The following is a 17,390-nucleotide window of genomic DNA, read 5'->3' on the forward strand; positions in this document are numbered from 1 at the left end:
GCATCACTGCGTGAAGCAATTTCACTTATTGTTGTTTATTTATATTACGGTAAAGTTGTATGTGCGGAGAGAGGGGGCGGAGTTAACTGAATCGAAGCGTTTTGTCTTCCGGGTTTGAAAAATACCTCCAGAAAACACTTATATTTATTACAAAAATGAGTGCTCCATAATGGTAGAGGTACAATATATCATATACATGCCTATACTTAACTTTAGAATGGCTAAATTAGCATGATATAGATCCTTTGAACAGAAACCAAATTTTTGCAAAGGGGAAATTCCTGAAAACTTCTATAGTGCATATAAAGATGTTCCATATATATGGAAGACAGAGGGCAACCTGTCTTTAAAGGGACTATACAGAGTTTAAAAATGTTAAAATTAAGTATTTTCCTCCCCCTACATGTTCCAACAATGTCCTAATGTGTAGAATGAGCTCAGACCTGTTCACCACAACTGCCTCTATAATCCTGCACTGTCACTCAGAAAGGTGTTAATTCGGGTCCGAAGTGCCGTCATGCACGAGCTTAATATAGAACCTGCAGTTACACGTATGACCTGAGGGGGCAGTAGTGAGCATAAAATGACCAACGTACATCTAGTCTCTTTAACCACAGAGGATTGGGATTGACATTTCAGCTGAAGCCAGAGTGTGCCACTGCTGGCTCTCTGCAAGGCCATTATTTGCTGTCCTCCAGTTAATAAGGGTAAGTACTAGAGATGCGCGGGTCGACCCGAAACCCGCGGTCAACCCGCGGGGCCTGCGGATTCGGTCGGGTCCCTCAAAATTACGGCAAAGCTTTGGGTGCGGGTGGGTCGGGTTACAAAGCGCACCTTTTTTTTTCTTAGATTGTTGGCTTACTACATACAGTGCATGCTTATCCATAAATGCCACAAAAGTCGACTGTGTTTTGTTGAATGTTTAGTTTTATTGGGTAAACGTATCATTAGCATGTTATGTTTAGATGTCACCAGACCTATCGCTTCTGTATGACTTTGATCACCGCTACAAAAGCGTCACAATAGCCGTGCCCGAGCACATGATGACACGCACATGTGATGAAAGTAATGCATCAACAAGAAGCAAAGTAAAACTAATATAAAAGACACAGCCTCTTACAAACCTGAGGAGGGCAACCTCTTAGCGTCAGGTAAAGCTGCTCCACTCTCGCCCAAACTCCGTTTAGTTTGACAGAAAGACTCGTCCATGACGTGGTTGAAGTAAAGCCCCATGATAGTTTCTGCTCCTTGTTTCCTGATAAAACCATTCGCGATTTCAACGGTTCCTCAGCAGTGCAATAAGTAGCAAAACAAAGCATCAAGTGATATCCAGCTGCAGCGTGACTCATGCAGCAGTTTTTTAATGTGGGTCGCGGGTCGGGTCGGCAAACTGAGAGGCTTTTCTCCGGGTCGAGTGGGTTGGGTTTAAATTACAGCGGGTCGGGTTGGTGTGGGTCAGAAAAAAAGCCGACCTGCGCATTTAGGGGAGGTTGTCTGTTCATCGTGGGTTCTAGTTTGATTTGGGGCTGTTGTCCGTTCTATTGAAATCCACCTGCCCTCTTTTCAATTAGTTGGTGTGGTCTTTCCTTTATCTTCATCCCCGCTCCCTCTTTGACGTCTATCTCTTGTCTCCGTGATCCGTGCTCTACCCTGCCAGGTAATCATTGGATTATCTCCTTTCATAAGATCCCTTAGAGGGGGCATTTCAATAACGCTTCTAATTTGATTTAGGAAGATTGTATTATGGCATTAGCTGTCTTATCGGACCTGGTAATTATTAAATAGGCCACCGTTTTTCCATATTGAGACATGTTCTTACCTTACCTTAGACAAGTTCATTTGTACCTGTGTGGTCTTCACACGTGCCCTCAGTCATGTAAACACAGCACAGACAGCGTTAGCATTTAGCCTCTCCTCCTCTCCTATAGCTCCAAACCAGGTGAAGATAGAAGCAACTAAGCTCTACCACGTTTACCTATTTAAATATGGTTACGTGAAGTGTTGCACTATAAAGTATAATTACACAAAATTAAACCATTTTCAAAGTGGATTTAAAGGTGAATTATATTGTAAGTTGTAATAATACCAGGAGCTGTCGGTCAAAATCGTTTTTTGGTGGGTGTTACAACATTACCCCTGAGTTGAAGTGCAGTTTCACAACAATCAAGAGCCAATCAGAGGCTGCTTTCAAAAAAAGAGAGCTTCAATGGAAATACCCATCGAGCTTCAGCAGCTCTGACGGCCAATAAGACGACAGAAGCCCACATTAAAACACCGGACCAGAAGGGGGACAGAAAACCCCTTGCAGATTAGTCATGTGCTGAGAAAGACATTTGGGGAACGTTTACAATGAAGCCAATGAAGGTTATTTTATTTATTTTTTATTTGATCGTATTTGATCGTGTGGACCAACTCATACCACAGATAACATAGATTAAAAATGCATCTTTATTATAATTAAAAGGAAATCACTGATACAATTTCTAATAAAACGATGGAGTAAATGTCGAAAGTTGAATTGATTATAAAATACAGTTTGATAATATTAAATTGTCATTGCAATGTTAGCATTTTGTTGTTGAAGCATTAGTCCAGCACCAAAAGCCCAACACCCAAAAATAAGAGGCAAACTGGAGACTTTAATATATATAGACTATCACTTATTCCCTGAAAAAAGAGGACATTTGCATTATACCACGCATGAATCACATAATAAAATGCTTGTATTATTCATTAGATTTGTTAACGCACTCACAGTAAATTGGTCCAGCAGTGACAGTGTCCAGCTTAAGTGTAGACGTCTCGTGCTGTGACCGCTTGCGCCTCCCTGAACAGTTCTACAAAGACACACAGCAGTATTTAGTGAAGCTTCCTGGTTATTATTGGGAGTTTTTCATATTCTGGTTTTTCGCCTTTGGTCATAAAAACGCAGTTTACAGGTGATGAGAAACCCAGATTCTCCAACTATTTCAGGGGAGAAGACTGAGATTTTTATTTTAAACATGAAGGAACCAAAAGTAGAGTCGCTTTAGATGGAAAGAAGCATTGCACTGTTGCTTTCATGATGGAAAACCTTGAAAAAAAAACAAGAGGCTCTCGGTGAACTCCATCAGCTCCGCTCTCTCCCTCCAGTCCTGACTTTAACCTTCCCTCAGAGCTCCCTGGTCCACATCGGAGCAAAGACAGACCCAGGACGAGTAAAGGAATACCACACCACTCCGCCGTTGTTTTCTGCCATCACTCAGGATGTAGTGGATTTGCCCCGCAATACCCCACAGTGGTCGCATATTCATGCTTTTAAAATTTTCATAGTTTTGTGCTCAAAAATATAATCTAAACTCACCTGCGCAGATGTCGCCTCAATACGAGAACGAAGAACCAAAGAACCAGGAGGTCACTAAAGAACCCAGAACGACTCATCCAGACGGTCACTAAAGAACCCAGAACAACTCATCCAAGAGCTCACCAAAGAACCCAGAACAACTCATCCAAGAGCTCACCAAAGAACCCAGAACGGCTCATCCAAGAGCTCACCAAAGAACCCAGAACGACTCATGCAGGAGGTCACCAAAGAACCCAGAACAACTCATCCAGGAGGTCACCAAAGAACCCAAAACAACTCATCCAGACGGTCACCAAAGAACCAAGAACGACTCATCCAGACGGTCACCAAAGAACCCAGAACGGCTCATCCAAGAGCTCACCAAAGAACCCAGAACGACTCATCCAGGAGGTCACCAAAGAACCCAGAACGACTCTTCCAGGAGGTCACCAAAGAACCCAGAACGACTCTTCCAGGAGGTCACCAAAGAACCAAGAACGACTCATCCAGACGGTCACCAAAGAACCAAGAACGACTCATCCAGACGGTCACCAAAGAACCAAGAACGACTCATCCAGGAGGTCACCAAAGAACCCAGAACGACTCATCCAGGAGGTCACCAAAGAACCCAGAACGACTCATCCAGACGGTCACCAAAGAACCAAGAACGACTCATCCAGGAGGTCACCAAAGAACCAAGAACGACTCATCCAGACGGTCACCAAAGAACCAAGAACGACTCATCCAGACGGTCACCAAAGAACCAAGAACGACTCATCCAGGAGGTCACCAAAGAACCCAGAACGACTCATCCAGGAGGTCACCAAAGAAGCCAGAATGACTCTTCCAGGAGGTCACCAAAGAACCCCGGCAAGGTGGCAGTGCTATGGTCAGCTTCACGACCTGGACAACCTGCTGTCACTGATGGAATAATTAATTCTACAGTCTAACAGGAACTCTTGGAGGACAACGTACGGCCATCAGTTCAAGCCCTCAAGAGCTCTTGGGTTATGCAGCAGGACAAGGATCACTAACAAGCAAATCTTTAGCGATGCGAGAAACTCATCACCAGTCATCGCAAATGCTTGACCTCAGTTATTGACGCAAAGGACAGCACAACCATTTATTAAGTTCAGGGGGCATTAACTTTTTCACACAGGGCCAAAGAGGTTTGGATTTTTGTGATAATGATTTGGAAACAGCTTTTTGTATCCACTGGGAATGTCTGTGTGTGATATGAACATTGGCTTGATGATCAGAAACATTTAAGTGAGGTAAATATAAACAAATATAAGAAACCAAGAAGGAGCAAATACTTTTTAACGCTACAGTATCTCATACATACAGGCACGCAGTCGTCGAGTCTGTCACAGAGGCTCAATCTGCAGTGAAGATACACAAACACACTCTCTCCTGGGAAGAGCAGAGCCGAGAAGCGAGCTCTCAGGGATCGGCCACTCTCAATCACCCACACATGGCGACGGTCCACCGGGCACCTGGGAGTCAACGTCTCACATCAGATAAGTAGATCATTTACATCACCACAGTCCCATGCGATCAACTACATGCAAAGTCTACCTGGAGTTGATGAGATAGTAGTGTGAGGGAGAGTCAGGGTTGGAAGAGTGGGAGGTGTAACAGCTGTCCAAAACCAGTCTGAAGCCGGGGTCTGTCCCATTCACGGACACCCCCACGTGAAGAGCAGAGCCCACCGTTAAGCTGACCGGCCCCTGAGAGTATTTCTGAGAGAAGTTTGAGTCTCGGTACAGGTTCACGTAGGCAGTCGGTTCAGCGCCCACTCCGGAAAGTCCACCATTATTCCTACACAGGAGACAACAGTGCTCTGGTATAAACAACTCTTTACAGGATGATTGTCAAAGGCAGGGAGGCACTCACAGGAAAAGTCTTGCCTGACTTTTGAGAATGATGTTGGTCTTAATGGGGTACGAGCAGGAGAACGGAATAATCTCTGGCAGAGCAAAGGAATCCATGCTTTGAGGATACAGGAACAGAGCATTGTGATAGACTGCATGGGTGTCATTGGTATGAAAGAAAGGACACAAGTTTTAGTTAAGTTTAAAATCCAATTCTATAAGGTACAGAGTGTTAAACAACATTATGGACCTTTGCTATATAAGGGAAAACCTTGATATACCCAGCGGCTGTATGAGTGGGGTATGATACTCCAGGATTTACAGTATTTTAGGGTTTGCAGAAGTGTTTTTGGATAGAATATGTGCGTTACCACCATCAGCAGAGAAAACCTCCCCTGGGAATCACAATTTTCCCCTCTCTCTAGCGTTGTCTGGTGGACTATAAACATATTTATCACACACAAATAAAGTCAAGCCAGAATCGGGCTTCTCTGATAGTTTCCTACTGGACAAGTGTGGCAACAGAAGTAAATACTCTCATGTAGAAGTGCTACTGAGCATAAAATGCATGCGTTCTTTATAATTAGCATGAACAATGTTGGGAAAGTTCATTTTCTACATGAACTAGTTCAAAGTTCAGTTCACAAATTTCAAAATGAACTAGTTCGTTCATAGTTCATAATTGTTTATAGTTAATAGTTTATAGTTCCAAAAATGGACTAGTTCATAGTTTTGTTTTGTTTTTGCTGCGAGCTATTATTCAGGCATGAAAACGGATCAGGGGTGAAAAAGGTGAGAAGTATATTTCCCCTCTCATAAAGCAACAATCTGATGTATTTTGAGATGCATTTTTGCCTACCTTGGGAGAGCTGGCCTCCAACAGTGTTATGCAAACCATTTCATGTCAGCCTGTCACTGTTTTATGTGTGGATTTTGGATATCTTTGCTAATCATTTTATTTTTTTTAAAGTTTTTAATTGGTAAATTTGTAGTGGAAAGTGAAGCTACAAATATTAAATTGCATTTGTGTTAATTTGGAAAATTAATCATGTGAATAAGATTGTTTTAGGAGCTAGTTTGTAGTTAAAAAACTCCACATTGTGGCTTTATGTAAATGAGTGGCACCGCGGAGCAGACAGGAGTTTGGAGCGACAGACCCGCTGGTTACTAGTGTGCCATGGCATGTGCCAAAACCATAAACAGCAGAGTTCACCGCTACAGAACTGAACACAGTCGGACCGTTGGCGCGGGGGCGGAGCCGAGCTAGCGCGAGCTACACCGTGGACCCGCCAGAGTTTGAAAACTGCTGGTAAACTCTGATGTTTTATAATTATATTCACTGATCCGCGGTCTTAAATCACAGATAAGAAATCTGGCACCCTAGTATTGAACAAACGTAAATAGAGCGAGAATGCCGTTCACAGACAGCAGAATGAACGCGTACATGGTTTCGTTCATCAGGCAGTAACACTGTGCGTTCAGTTCACGTTCGCCCAAAATATGAACGCGCTCATGAACTTTCGTTCAATGAACGCGTTCAGGTACATCACTGAGCATTGTGCAGTGTGCATTGATATAAAACCCTTGCGCCCTCATGAATGGCCAAAAAACGACAACTTACCTTCAGGACATTTCCACAGAGACCAGACTGGCGTGGGGCTTGGTACCACACAAACTGACCGCTCACTCTGTGGCTAGAGCATAGAGGCGTAGACAGATGACCGGTTTGTGCATTCAGACCGGCCGACTGCAGCCTGTTCAAACGCACACCCACCTCCATCTGATCTCGTGAGCAAACGAGAGTGGTGGACGACAGAAGCACATAATCAGCTGAAATGAGACTGGCCGTTAGCGGCAGCTTCACAGAAAACGCAGCAAGAACATATGAACAAACAGCACCTTCACAGACGACCCCAGCGTCCTCATGGTGTCTGCAGTTATGGGCCCCAAACCCATCTTGTGAGCATTCAGCCAGTTGTGATTCATTTCCCGAGCAGTGGACATCATTCACCCAGATCTGACCGCTTTCCTCAGCAGAATGTGCATGAGGTGTGGCGGACACAGCTCTGCCACATCCGACTTGTCCACAGACCACATGAGCGTCGTTCACGTCCCAGTGGTCAGAACACACGGTCCTCCACTGGCCGCTGTAGAAGACCTCCACTCTCCCGGAACAGGTGCTGTTACCATCAACTAATCTCACTGTGAAGAAGGATTTTTTTTTAATGGAACAGTTGTAGTAAATCGATAACATAAAAATCACAGAACTGTCTTTAGCTATCTGAGCCTTTTCTGTTCACTGACGGTTTACCAGACACGTTTAAACAGAATTTTCTATCCCTGCACAAATGAATAGGGAAGCCATGTTTTGTGCTTCTCATGGCATTTATATAATTTCTGTGGTTTCTTTATCATCAATATCTCATAAGATGATGTTTAGTGGCCACTGGATGTGAATCCGACCCACAAAAAGCAGAAATTTAACTGCATTTGAGTTAGCACTTAGCTCAGAGAACACTTTTAGACGCTGGTTTGTATCTAAAGTAAAAGCTCTGTACATCATTCATGATTTCTAATGAGGCTTTGACCTAATTGTGGTCAATGGTTGACAACAGCTGAAAACGTCGTTCATAATTTGCGATGTTTGATGGCTAATGCTAATGGCTATAGGAAAAATACATTGTACAGGCTAACGGACGCTCAAAAGTCTGTTAGCAAGAATTTGTTAACTGTCTGCAAAAATTGGAATGTTGACAATAATAATATTTAAAAATATTTTACCGCGGTGGATTACGGCGCCCGCGGTTTAGGCAAAGTGAGCCTCATGAGCCGCCGTCTCATCTGCTGAAGTTGCCGCAGGCGCCTCTGTAGCTACAACCAAAACAAAACTTTCTCGAATCATGTCCGAGACGACAGCGCGCAGAATCTATCAGCCTCAGAGACCGAGCCTGAAGTCTGGACATGTTTTGGGTATTTTAAGAAAGCTGAAGGACAGTTGATAGAGACAGTTTTCCTGTTTGTGGAACGTGCAGGAAAAAGTGTCTCTAAAGAGGAAGCAATACTTTGAACCTCTGACTCTCCTGCGTGACCGTCTCCCACAGCTCTATAGCAGTAAGCTAACGTTAGCATGACCGTCTCCCACAGCTCTACAGCAGGAAGCTAACGTTAGCGTTTTAGCTGAAATGCTTATGTGGGACTTTGGGTTGAGGGAGAGTGTAACGAGTCGCCCCATAGTGCGGCTGCAGCGCCAGCGTAAGCCGTGTCCGGATACCTCCGCACGATGGCACAATGCGTTACGGGGCTCCCAGTGTAGATTGCAATAGATTCACTTTCGCCGCAGTTTTATGAATTTAACAATGATCACTGTCTGATTGCATTTTCCCAAAGCTGCAAAGCAAAAGACGTTTATCTTGTTCAAAAATATTCTTCTTTGTTTCTGGCGCTATAAATAGTACATGTAATACCCTCGAAACATCAACAACACATCGTTATAGTTCCTTTACTTTGATGTGAAAAGTTGCACTTTTGAAAAGGCTTTGTCTGTATTTTTTTTTTATGTAACAAGCACTTTTTTTGAAACTATTTCAGTTTGTGTAGGACTATCAATACTTTCTGAACATATTAACACACATTAAATAAAATACCGCGATAATACCAAAAACCATGATAATTTTGGTCACAATAACCGTGAGGTAAAATTTTCATACTGTGACAGCCCTAATAAATACAGACAGCATCTCTGGAATCACTCCTATTTATGGTCATGTTTGTAGCTGCCAGAAGGGGAAAACAAAGAGGGAAAAGAACAACAACTCTTCAACCCATTACTGCAAAACTACTTTTGGAAATGCTAAATTAAATTATGGCTGTATTTTTTTTATACCAAACGAAGACACAGAGACATGGAGAGGAGTGGTTCAAATGCTCATAAACACTAACCTGGCTAATGCCATGCTGCTGTGTGCGCTCGAATTATTTCGAACTGCACAACAGCCTGGGGACCATGGCCGAAATTTTCGCATGGATTTGGGAACCAATCACAGAACGAGGAGGGACGGCAAGACGATGACGCGCTATTTGATATACGGAAGCTTGTAGTTTATTTACGGATTAAAAAAAAAAAAGTTTATTTACGGATCAAACGTGACAGCAGCAGACGCGATGGTATTTTTCGATGAAGCTTTAGACCTTGTTCTAAATAGTTTAGCTCGAAAGTTTACAGCGGGTACGTCATACGTCATCTCTACGAGAAAATGAATTGGTGGTCCCCAGAATAAATATCATTTGTGATTTTAGTCTGGCGTTAGCCAGGCTACATGAACACAGAAATAATGGAGAATGTTCATCCTAACGTTAGCTTCATACTCCATGCTAGTGCTAGCTTCGAGTGCCAGTTTTTCACTTGTGGAAAATTTGCTGCGTCAAAACGTCCATGTGTATCTAATTTTGGTTTGACTTTATTTTGTGTGCTTAATTTGCCTAAAAGTCGCTAGAAAATGGCAAAATTGACATTCCCAAAACAAGCCCCCCTCCCACCCCTTGGCTACGCCACACCTCATTGTTTGAAGCGTTGCTACCTGTATCTATATTGTAATGATAATTTCATTCTATTGCTGTTGTTGGGGACAAAATAATGGCTTTTCACTGTCACTTAAACTGGTACTTAAGGGAGGGTATTATGCAAAATCGACTTTTTCAAACTTTGCATCATGTTATTATGTCACTCCCTCATTAAAAACATGCCTGAAGTGTTGCCTTGGCACATTCATGTATTTTTGAGTAATCTGTAAAAACTCTGATGGCGGCCATTTTAGGGATAGGTTTGCCTGAGTCCTCCTAGGAACGCCCCCACCTCCTGGATACGCCTCCGAGCTTTCGTCACCAGCCGAGTAACCAACCACTGCTCCTCAGCAGAACCCCCTCCCCACTGATGCCACAGACAGCGTGTGGAGGGGGCGTGTCGGAAAGGGTCAGAGGTTCTTACAGAGACAGAGGCCTATTTCAAGACATTCACTACAGTCATTTTGAGAGAGACATTTTATACAAGGCAGTTATTCTAATTTACTGCATTTACAGACCAACAGAAGGTTTGGTCATCATTGTAGTGTGATATAGACTGGTGCTATGTGATTGACAAAAGCATAATACCCCCTCTTTAACCTCTTAACTGAGCACATTTTCCAGGCCAGAGAGGCAGCCAAAACTAAGGTATGAAATAAATTGTTGATGTGTATATAATGTATTTATTTGTCTATAGATGGTATGTTTTGTTAGAGGATAACATTACATCGCTATTTATCATACTGGGTGAAGCTGTACAGTCGTAATATCTCTGTCATGGCCTTCACTGTGGGGCTCAGACTCTCAGCTAGGGATGTCACGGTAACCGGTGTAGCGGTAAACCCCGGTAAAAATTTTGACGGTGAAAATGACCGTCTTGTTTTGTGTTTTTATTATTATCTCGGTGAATAACCGCGCGCGTGGTGTAGGCACGGTGAGCCTCACCAGCCACCGTCTCATCTGCTGCAGTTTCCGCGCATGCGCACTTTGTTGTTTGCAACCCAAACAAAACTTTCTCGAAGCTGGAATCATGTCCGACCCGACAGCGCGCAGGATCTATCAGCCTCAGAGTTCAGTTTGCGGAGCGTGCAGGAAAAAGTGTCTCCAAATGCAGCTATACTTCGAACCTCTGACTCTCCTGCGTGACCGTCTCCCACAGCTCTATAGCAGTAAGCTAACGTTAGCGTTTTAGCTGAAATGCTGATGTGGGACTTTGGGTTGAGGGAGAATGTAACGAGTCGCCCCATAGTGCGGCTGCAGCGCCAGCATAAGCCGTGTCCGGATACCTCCGCACAATGGCACAATGCGTTACGGGGCTCCCGGTGGCAGATTGCAATAGATTCACTCTCGCCGCAGTTTTATGAATGTAATAATGATGGCATTTTCCCAAATCTGCAAAGTGAAAACTCACTGGAAGGACAACAACAGTTTTCCTGATATAGACGGTTTATCTTTGTTTCTGACGCTATAAATAGTACATGTAATACGCTCGAAACGATCAACAACACATCGTTATAGTTCCTTTACTTTGATGTGAAAAGGCTTTGTCTGTATATTTTTTTGTAATAAGCACTGTTAAACTTTTTTGAAACGATTTCAGTTTGTGTAGGACTATCAATGCTTTCTGAACATATTAACACACATTTAAAAAAAATACCGCGATAATACCGAAAACCGTGATAATTTTGGTCACAATAACCGTGAGGTAAAATTTTCATACCGTGACAGCCCTACTCTCAGCCACTGAATGTTTGCTTGCGTATCAGTCTGACGCTCTGAGAGGGGATTTATCCCTTTTCTGTGGAAGCATAAGACTTGAATGGTAAGACTAGCGCAATGTCTCGAGTTCATGTCTCCGGGTCCCGCACCAATGGTAAATAAAGATCTCCTGTATAAGACATCCAGACTGTTGCCTATTTTCATCTATCCTCTCGAACACCATTGTTAATTCTCTAACATGTTTCTGCTGTATGTGTTCTCACATCCAATGGTAGTGTTGCACTTTAAACAATGCACTTGGTTGGCAGGTCATGGCCATATCAACAAAAAAATGTCATTAGTAAATCAAAATGGAAACATCTTACCTGGATTAGTTGGAGCCTCTGGTTGGGGGTCTGCGCCTACACAGAATGTTCAACAGAGCATTTGCATTTTAAATCTGACAATAAGCTCTTTTGTAAGATACTGTATCTCTGAATACAAGAACATACCTTCACAAACAACTCCAGTGTCTTCCGAGTGTCCACAGTTGTGTGTTCCAAACCCATTATGTGCGCAAGCAGCTAAATATGTCTCATTTCCGAAACATTTTACATTATCCATCCAGATCTGGCCGTTTCCATGTTCAAACGTTGACATAGAAGTTGCGCTGCCACATCCAACTTGTCGACAAACGACATGAGCATCATTTATGTCCCGTTCGTCATCACAGACTGTCCCCCACTGACCGCTGTGGAAGACCTCTACTCTCCCGGAGCAGCTGTTGTTAGAGCCAGCCAGTCGCACAAAGAAGTTTTCTGTAATGTAAATGCAATCAAGAAAAAAGGTTGAGTCTTCTAAAACAAAAAAGCGTAAGCCAAGTGCAATATAAAGCTGAATGAAATTGATTAAAGATCCTACTGTTTTTAACCGTAAAGCAGTTTTGAAATGCATGTAATCATAGTTAAAGTTTCCAATACCGATCGGTTAATGTTTATGGTTTTGAGTTATTCAGTTATGAAGTACTACAACATGTGACAATATCTCTACTCAGGATGAAAATGAAAGACAACTGATCGACAGTGGCATTTTTATGTACTTGTAATCATTACTCAAGAAGAAAACAGTAAAATCAGAGACGCACGTTTATGTAAAGAAAACAGCAAATGTGGCTCAGATGTAGCAGCTCTGTCTGTCGAGCTACAGCAGGATTTACTAAAGATCTGCTTCACTCTGAAGACTTTACGAACACATCAAAGAGGAAATAGAAAACCTTTCTCTATGATTTTTACAGTTTGTCATGTCAACAGAGTTTCAGTCTGAGTCAGTGTTTAAACTGCTCAAGGCGCTAGCATGGTACTGGTTAGCAACTGTCAATGGCTTCAACACGATAAACACATGTGTGGCTCACATGAGGAAATACTACAGTAAGAGCTCAGCTCTGACCTCTGTCACATGTTGTATATAAGGCCAGATGTTTGGAGTCTGGCTCAGGGCTTTCTCTTGGAGAGGGCAGAGCTGAGATGTTGAAGCTAAGTGCTAACCGGTAGCTTGCTAAAGTCTTGAGCAGCTTAAACACTGACTCACCGGTTCTTTCACATAAACGTGCGTCTCTGGGGCCGTGTTTTTACTCTTATCTTCTTGAGCAGTGATTACGAGTACATAAAAATGCCACCGTCGATCAGTTGTCTTCCATTTTCCAACATCCTGAGTAGAGACATTGTTACATTTGTAGTACTGCACAGTTCAACGTCGGTTTTCAAAATGTCCGCCAAAACAGCAAAAGTCACATGACTGAAAAGCATGTATTGGTGAGTTTACACGCTGTTTGTGTCGTGCAGCGGTTTGTACGTCTGCGTGAGAGATTTCAACAGCAGACCGTAGCTTCTAAAATTCTTATGGTTAACCTACTGCTCCTTTAATAATCGTGGTAATCATAAAAACAGTTAATCTTGACATCCCTATGTGCCGCCCGACAGTAGATAGTATTAATACCTTCACAGACAACTCCAGCATCTTCAGTGTGTCCACAGTTGTTTCCCGCTTCAATATGTGCACAGTCGATTAAATATCTCTCATTTCCTATGCATTTAACATCATCCATAAAGATCGGATCAGTGCCCTGTCCAAATTTAGCTGACACTGTAGCTGACACAGCACGACCACAGCCAAGTTGTCGACAAACCACTTGAGCATCGTAGATGTCCCAGTCATCATCACACACTGTCCCCCACTGACCACTCATAAAGACCTCCACTCTCCCAGAGCAGCTGCTGTTAGAGCCGACCAGTCTCAGTGAGGCACCATCTGGGGATTAGAAATATTATAGACAAAAATAATATATGTATATCTGTAAATTACATATATAGCTACAGAATCTTCATGCAGTCTGTAGTGCTGCCGATGGTTTCGTGCAGTGGTTCCCAACATTGGAATGGGGCCGGCGGACTGTCTCTGGTCAGCGGGTAAGGTCATAAATAATATCATTTGAGCAAATTATAGTCAAGTCCTTAAATACTGGGACATCGACATAGTTCTTGGCTCTATAAACATCACAATGGATTTCAAATTAAACAATCAAGATGTGTTGAAACTGCAGACTGTCAGCTTTAATTTGAGGCTGTTTACATCCAAATCAGATGAATGGTTTAGGAATTACAAGCGTTGTTATTTGTGACTTCCACTTTTTAAGGGAAAAATCCACGTTGGTAGCATTTTCGCCCTGGGGTGAGTGCTGCTATGATCCCCATTACATGGAAGGTCCCCCTGCCATCGATATTAAGGATACTGTGCTCAACCCTGTCCCCGGCAAAGAGAAGTGCCATGTCCAGCAAACCATTGTCATCCACTCACAAATCTGGCGCAACTGAATTCCCTGCGTTCTTTTCAAAACACAAGACTTTTTTATAGGAAGGGTTTCCACTAGGACCTTTGACTGGCCAACTTGTAAGGGAGCTACAACGGCACGTGGTCATTGTACCATGCCCGGACAATTGCATGTCCTTTCGTCTTGTCCCACAATAAGACCATTCAACAATGTCTGTGTAACCCCCATCCTGTGACCCTGTACCCCCATCATGTGACACGGACTGTTCTGCCCCTGCCCCTATTTGCTCCCACCGACAATTTGGGAATGATAAAAGTCATGGGGTACGCAGGTAACGTCCTGCTCCTCCTTCACTCCTCCCCCCCGCTCCCACTGCGTGCTGCGGCTGCAACTTGGCGTCTGGTCTGGGATCTCAAGAGGCTTCTAGCTTGATTTAACGCCTCTAAAATCAGCTTTGATAAGATCCATCTCAGCGGTGAGTTTCGCTAACGTGTTTGTTATATTGTGCATGATTCCTGCGGCGTAAGAACTTTGTTTACTCACTGTTTGATACAAAGTTTCGAGCGGCGACCGCTTCCGCCTATTTCCATGCATAGCTCCGCTATGATAGTGGCTAGTTTTGTTTGTTTGTTTTGTTTAAAGCCTTATAGGTTCAAGCCATGAATCGTATCGCTTGCATGATAAATATGACATGTTTCCTTATGTTCGGCAGCTGTATTATGCTGCTGTATATTTGTTTGTTTTCGCTATGGCCATGGTTGTGATACACATTGGCCGATTGTTTTGATAGTAAGTAGCCTAGCGCTCGTAGCGTTGACGGCATGTTGTGCTATGAATATCCTAATGAGTTTTTGAATGTACGTACGTAAAGGATTTGATTATTGATTATTGAATGACTGCGGAATTTAGCGCCTAAATTACTGCAATTATGATAATGACTGAACTATGATTTGTTACCGGTAACTGTGAACTGATTATTTTTCCCTGTTTTTGACCTTATTTCCAGGTCAGGTTTTTTTGTACACCCTGAAACTCCCATGAACTGAACTGATGGCGAGCTGGTAGGAACCACCTTTTGTTTTGTTTCACCTCGTAGGTCCTTGGATTATGGGAATGTTTTTTTTTTCCAACTACTCGGATTACTATATGGATTACGAGCTGAACTTTTGCTAACAAACCTTAACGAAGGATTACAATACAAACTGAACTTTTTGCTACAAAACCTTAATGAAGGATTATGAACTGAACTTTTGCTAACAAACCTTAACGAAGGATTACGAACCGAACATTTGCTAAAAAACCTTAAAGGATTACAAACTGAACATTTGAACAATTTTCTATATTTTTTTGTCGCTCTTAGCTGGCGGACACTATCATTTGAACTGAACTTTATTTGTGGTTTATAATCCACCTGATTAATATTTTCTTTATTTAAGCCTTTATTGGTCTGTCGTTTTTTCATACCCCCTAAACTCCATAAACAACCGGTTCTCCTGAGTACAGTCACATTGCTACATTGCCATAACCATCTAGTCCTAAAACATATAGTGTTACATCTGCAGAGTGTCAGGAACCAACGAAAGAGCAGAATCAAGCTTAAGCCTAAGCTTGATTCTTGAGCAACTTTGCACTTGGATACTGATTTGCAAGGCACGGCACATTGGCTTTGATATCACTTTTAATTAATCGCGCTGCTGTTTCAATTATTGCCAGTTTCTGTGATTCTTGGTCCTTTGCTCTGGTATTGAAATAAGATCTCAGTATCTGTGATGTATTTTCCCTCATTGTCACTATGTCATGGTGGCCTTCCCCTAAAGGCAAAAGGAACATAGTCCCCATAACGTTTTTTTCTTATTTGCCCTTGAGGCACTGATTTCCAAATGGTATGGAATCTGTGTTGGTCAGAAATTCCTTCATTTTATCTTGTTAATGTGAAACTGTCAAATGTTCATGAATGCCTGCTCCTGATCTTCGTTTTTGGGCCGGCCAGACTTTCTGCACTTTGCTTCTGGGACATTCTGGAAACACAATGGTGTATGAAGCCCAGACCGGAAATTACCGCTGCATGAATCATAGCTAACACTGTCTGCAGCATGTAGATCACAGCCAAAATATTCAATCCTGCCTTTCACAGTGAAGGCCAAGTCATCTGAACGACTGTCACAACACTCAAGAATGGTCTCCACGAACATATCTGTCTTTACAGAACTAAAATCTGCACTTCCTGGTGTTACCGTAGTCCCACAGAATAGGCAATCCGTTGGGCTGTTGAAAGAGCCGGATGATACTCTGGTACTTGTCTTTGCTGGCCCACTTCTCTTTCCTTGTTGGCTTTGAATGTCTTTTGGATTGATGTGCTGCTTTCGACAATCTGAGTGTACTCTTTCACCAGCTGAAACGACTACGTCATCCCCTCTTTGCACACTCGCACTGTTGATTCCATCTGCTCCCTTCTGTTTGTTTTTACAAGGAGTTAGGGAGAGGAAGGGGGAGGGGAAACGTGTGTGAATTTGAAACTCCTTACCTGTCAGACCAGTCTGCAGCGTCAGCAGGAGTAACAGGAAACAAGGACCACTCTTCATTTTGACTTCAGTCTGAATCAATCAAATCTGGCAGAAAAAAAAAAGGCAAAACAAACAAAAAGAGTGATTTGGGTGTGGTGTTTTGGTGTTCATGACAAGATCAGGTTTTAAGGTTGAGATCCATCCAGCAAAGCTGACACCTTCACAGCTCCAGAGTTATCATGGGGCACTTGGTTGCATTTCTTACCAGTGCTCTCCTTGTTCGGTCTGTTAGTTTAGGTGGACGGTCGTGTCTTGGTAAGTTCGCAGTGGTGCTATACTCTTTCCATTTGATGCCTAGCATCACTGAACTCTTCAAATATAAGGACTGCATGAATAAAAATAAAAAAACTCTCCAGAAATCAACAACACTCTGATGATACCAGGAGTAGTTCAGAATCCGCACAGTAAAGTGAAGAAATTACTGCGCGGATTTCGAACTAGAGTCGAGTAACTACTCCCTGTTATCCGCTTAGAAAATCCACATTGTTTAATTTTGTGTAATTAAACTTTGTAGTGTAACACTTCACGTAACCATATTTAAATAG

The 17,390-nt window shown here is 42.8% G+C and overlaps 1 protein-coding gene across 1 annotated transcript in view; it reads right to left on the bottom strand.

Moving 5' to 3' along the window:
- Nucleotides 1-16,891, bottom strand: part of LOC306969138 (uncharacterized protein) — a gene marked incomplete at its 3' end in the record, with an annotated part of 34,173 nt that extends 17,282 nt beyond the window's left edge. Inside the window, exons 1-10 of the mRNA XM_079564738.1 lie at nucleotides 16,806-16,891; nucleotides 13,450-13,761; nucleotides 11,967-12,272; nucleotides 11,841-11,876; nucleotides 7,096-7,398; nucleotides 6,818-7,026; nucleotides 5,219-5,364; nucleotides 4,901-5,143; nucleotides 4,668-4,818; nucleotides 2,756-2,837 (exon numbers count right to left, since the gene is read on the bottom strand). Coding sequence (XP_079420864.1) covers nucleotides 2,756-2,837; nucleotides 4,668-4,818; nucleotides 4,901-5,143; nucleotides 5,219-5,364; nucleotides 6,818-7,026; nucleotides 7,096-7,398; nucleotides 11,841-11,876; nucleotides 11,967-12,272; nucleotides 13,450-13,761; nucleotides 16,806-16,863 — 1,846 coding nt within the window. The 5' untranslated portion in view covers nucleotides 16,864-16,891. The remainder of the gene's footprint in view (nucleotides 1-2,755; nucleotides 2,838-4,667; nucleotides 4,819-4,900; nucleotides 5,144-5,218; nucleotides 5,365-6,817; nucleotides 7,027-7,095; nucleotides 7,399-11,840; nucleotides 11,877-11,966; nucleotides 12,273-13,449; nucleotides 13,762-16,805) is intronic.
- Between the last annotated feature and the right edge of the window lie 499 nt (nucleotides 16,892-17,390).

This window comes from Gobius niger, assembly GCF_951799975.1.
Source record: "Gobius niger genome assembly, chromosome: 10".
Lineage (NCBI taxonomy): Eukaryota > Metazoa > Chordata > Actinopteri > Gobiiformes > Gobiidae > Gobius > Gobius niger.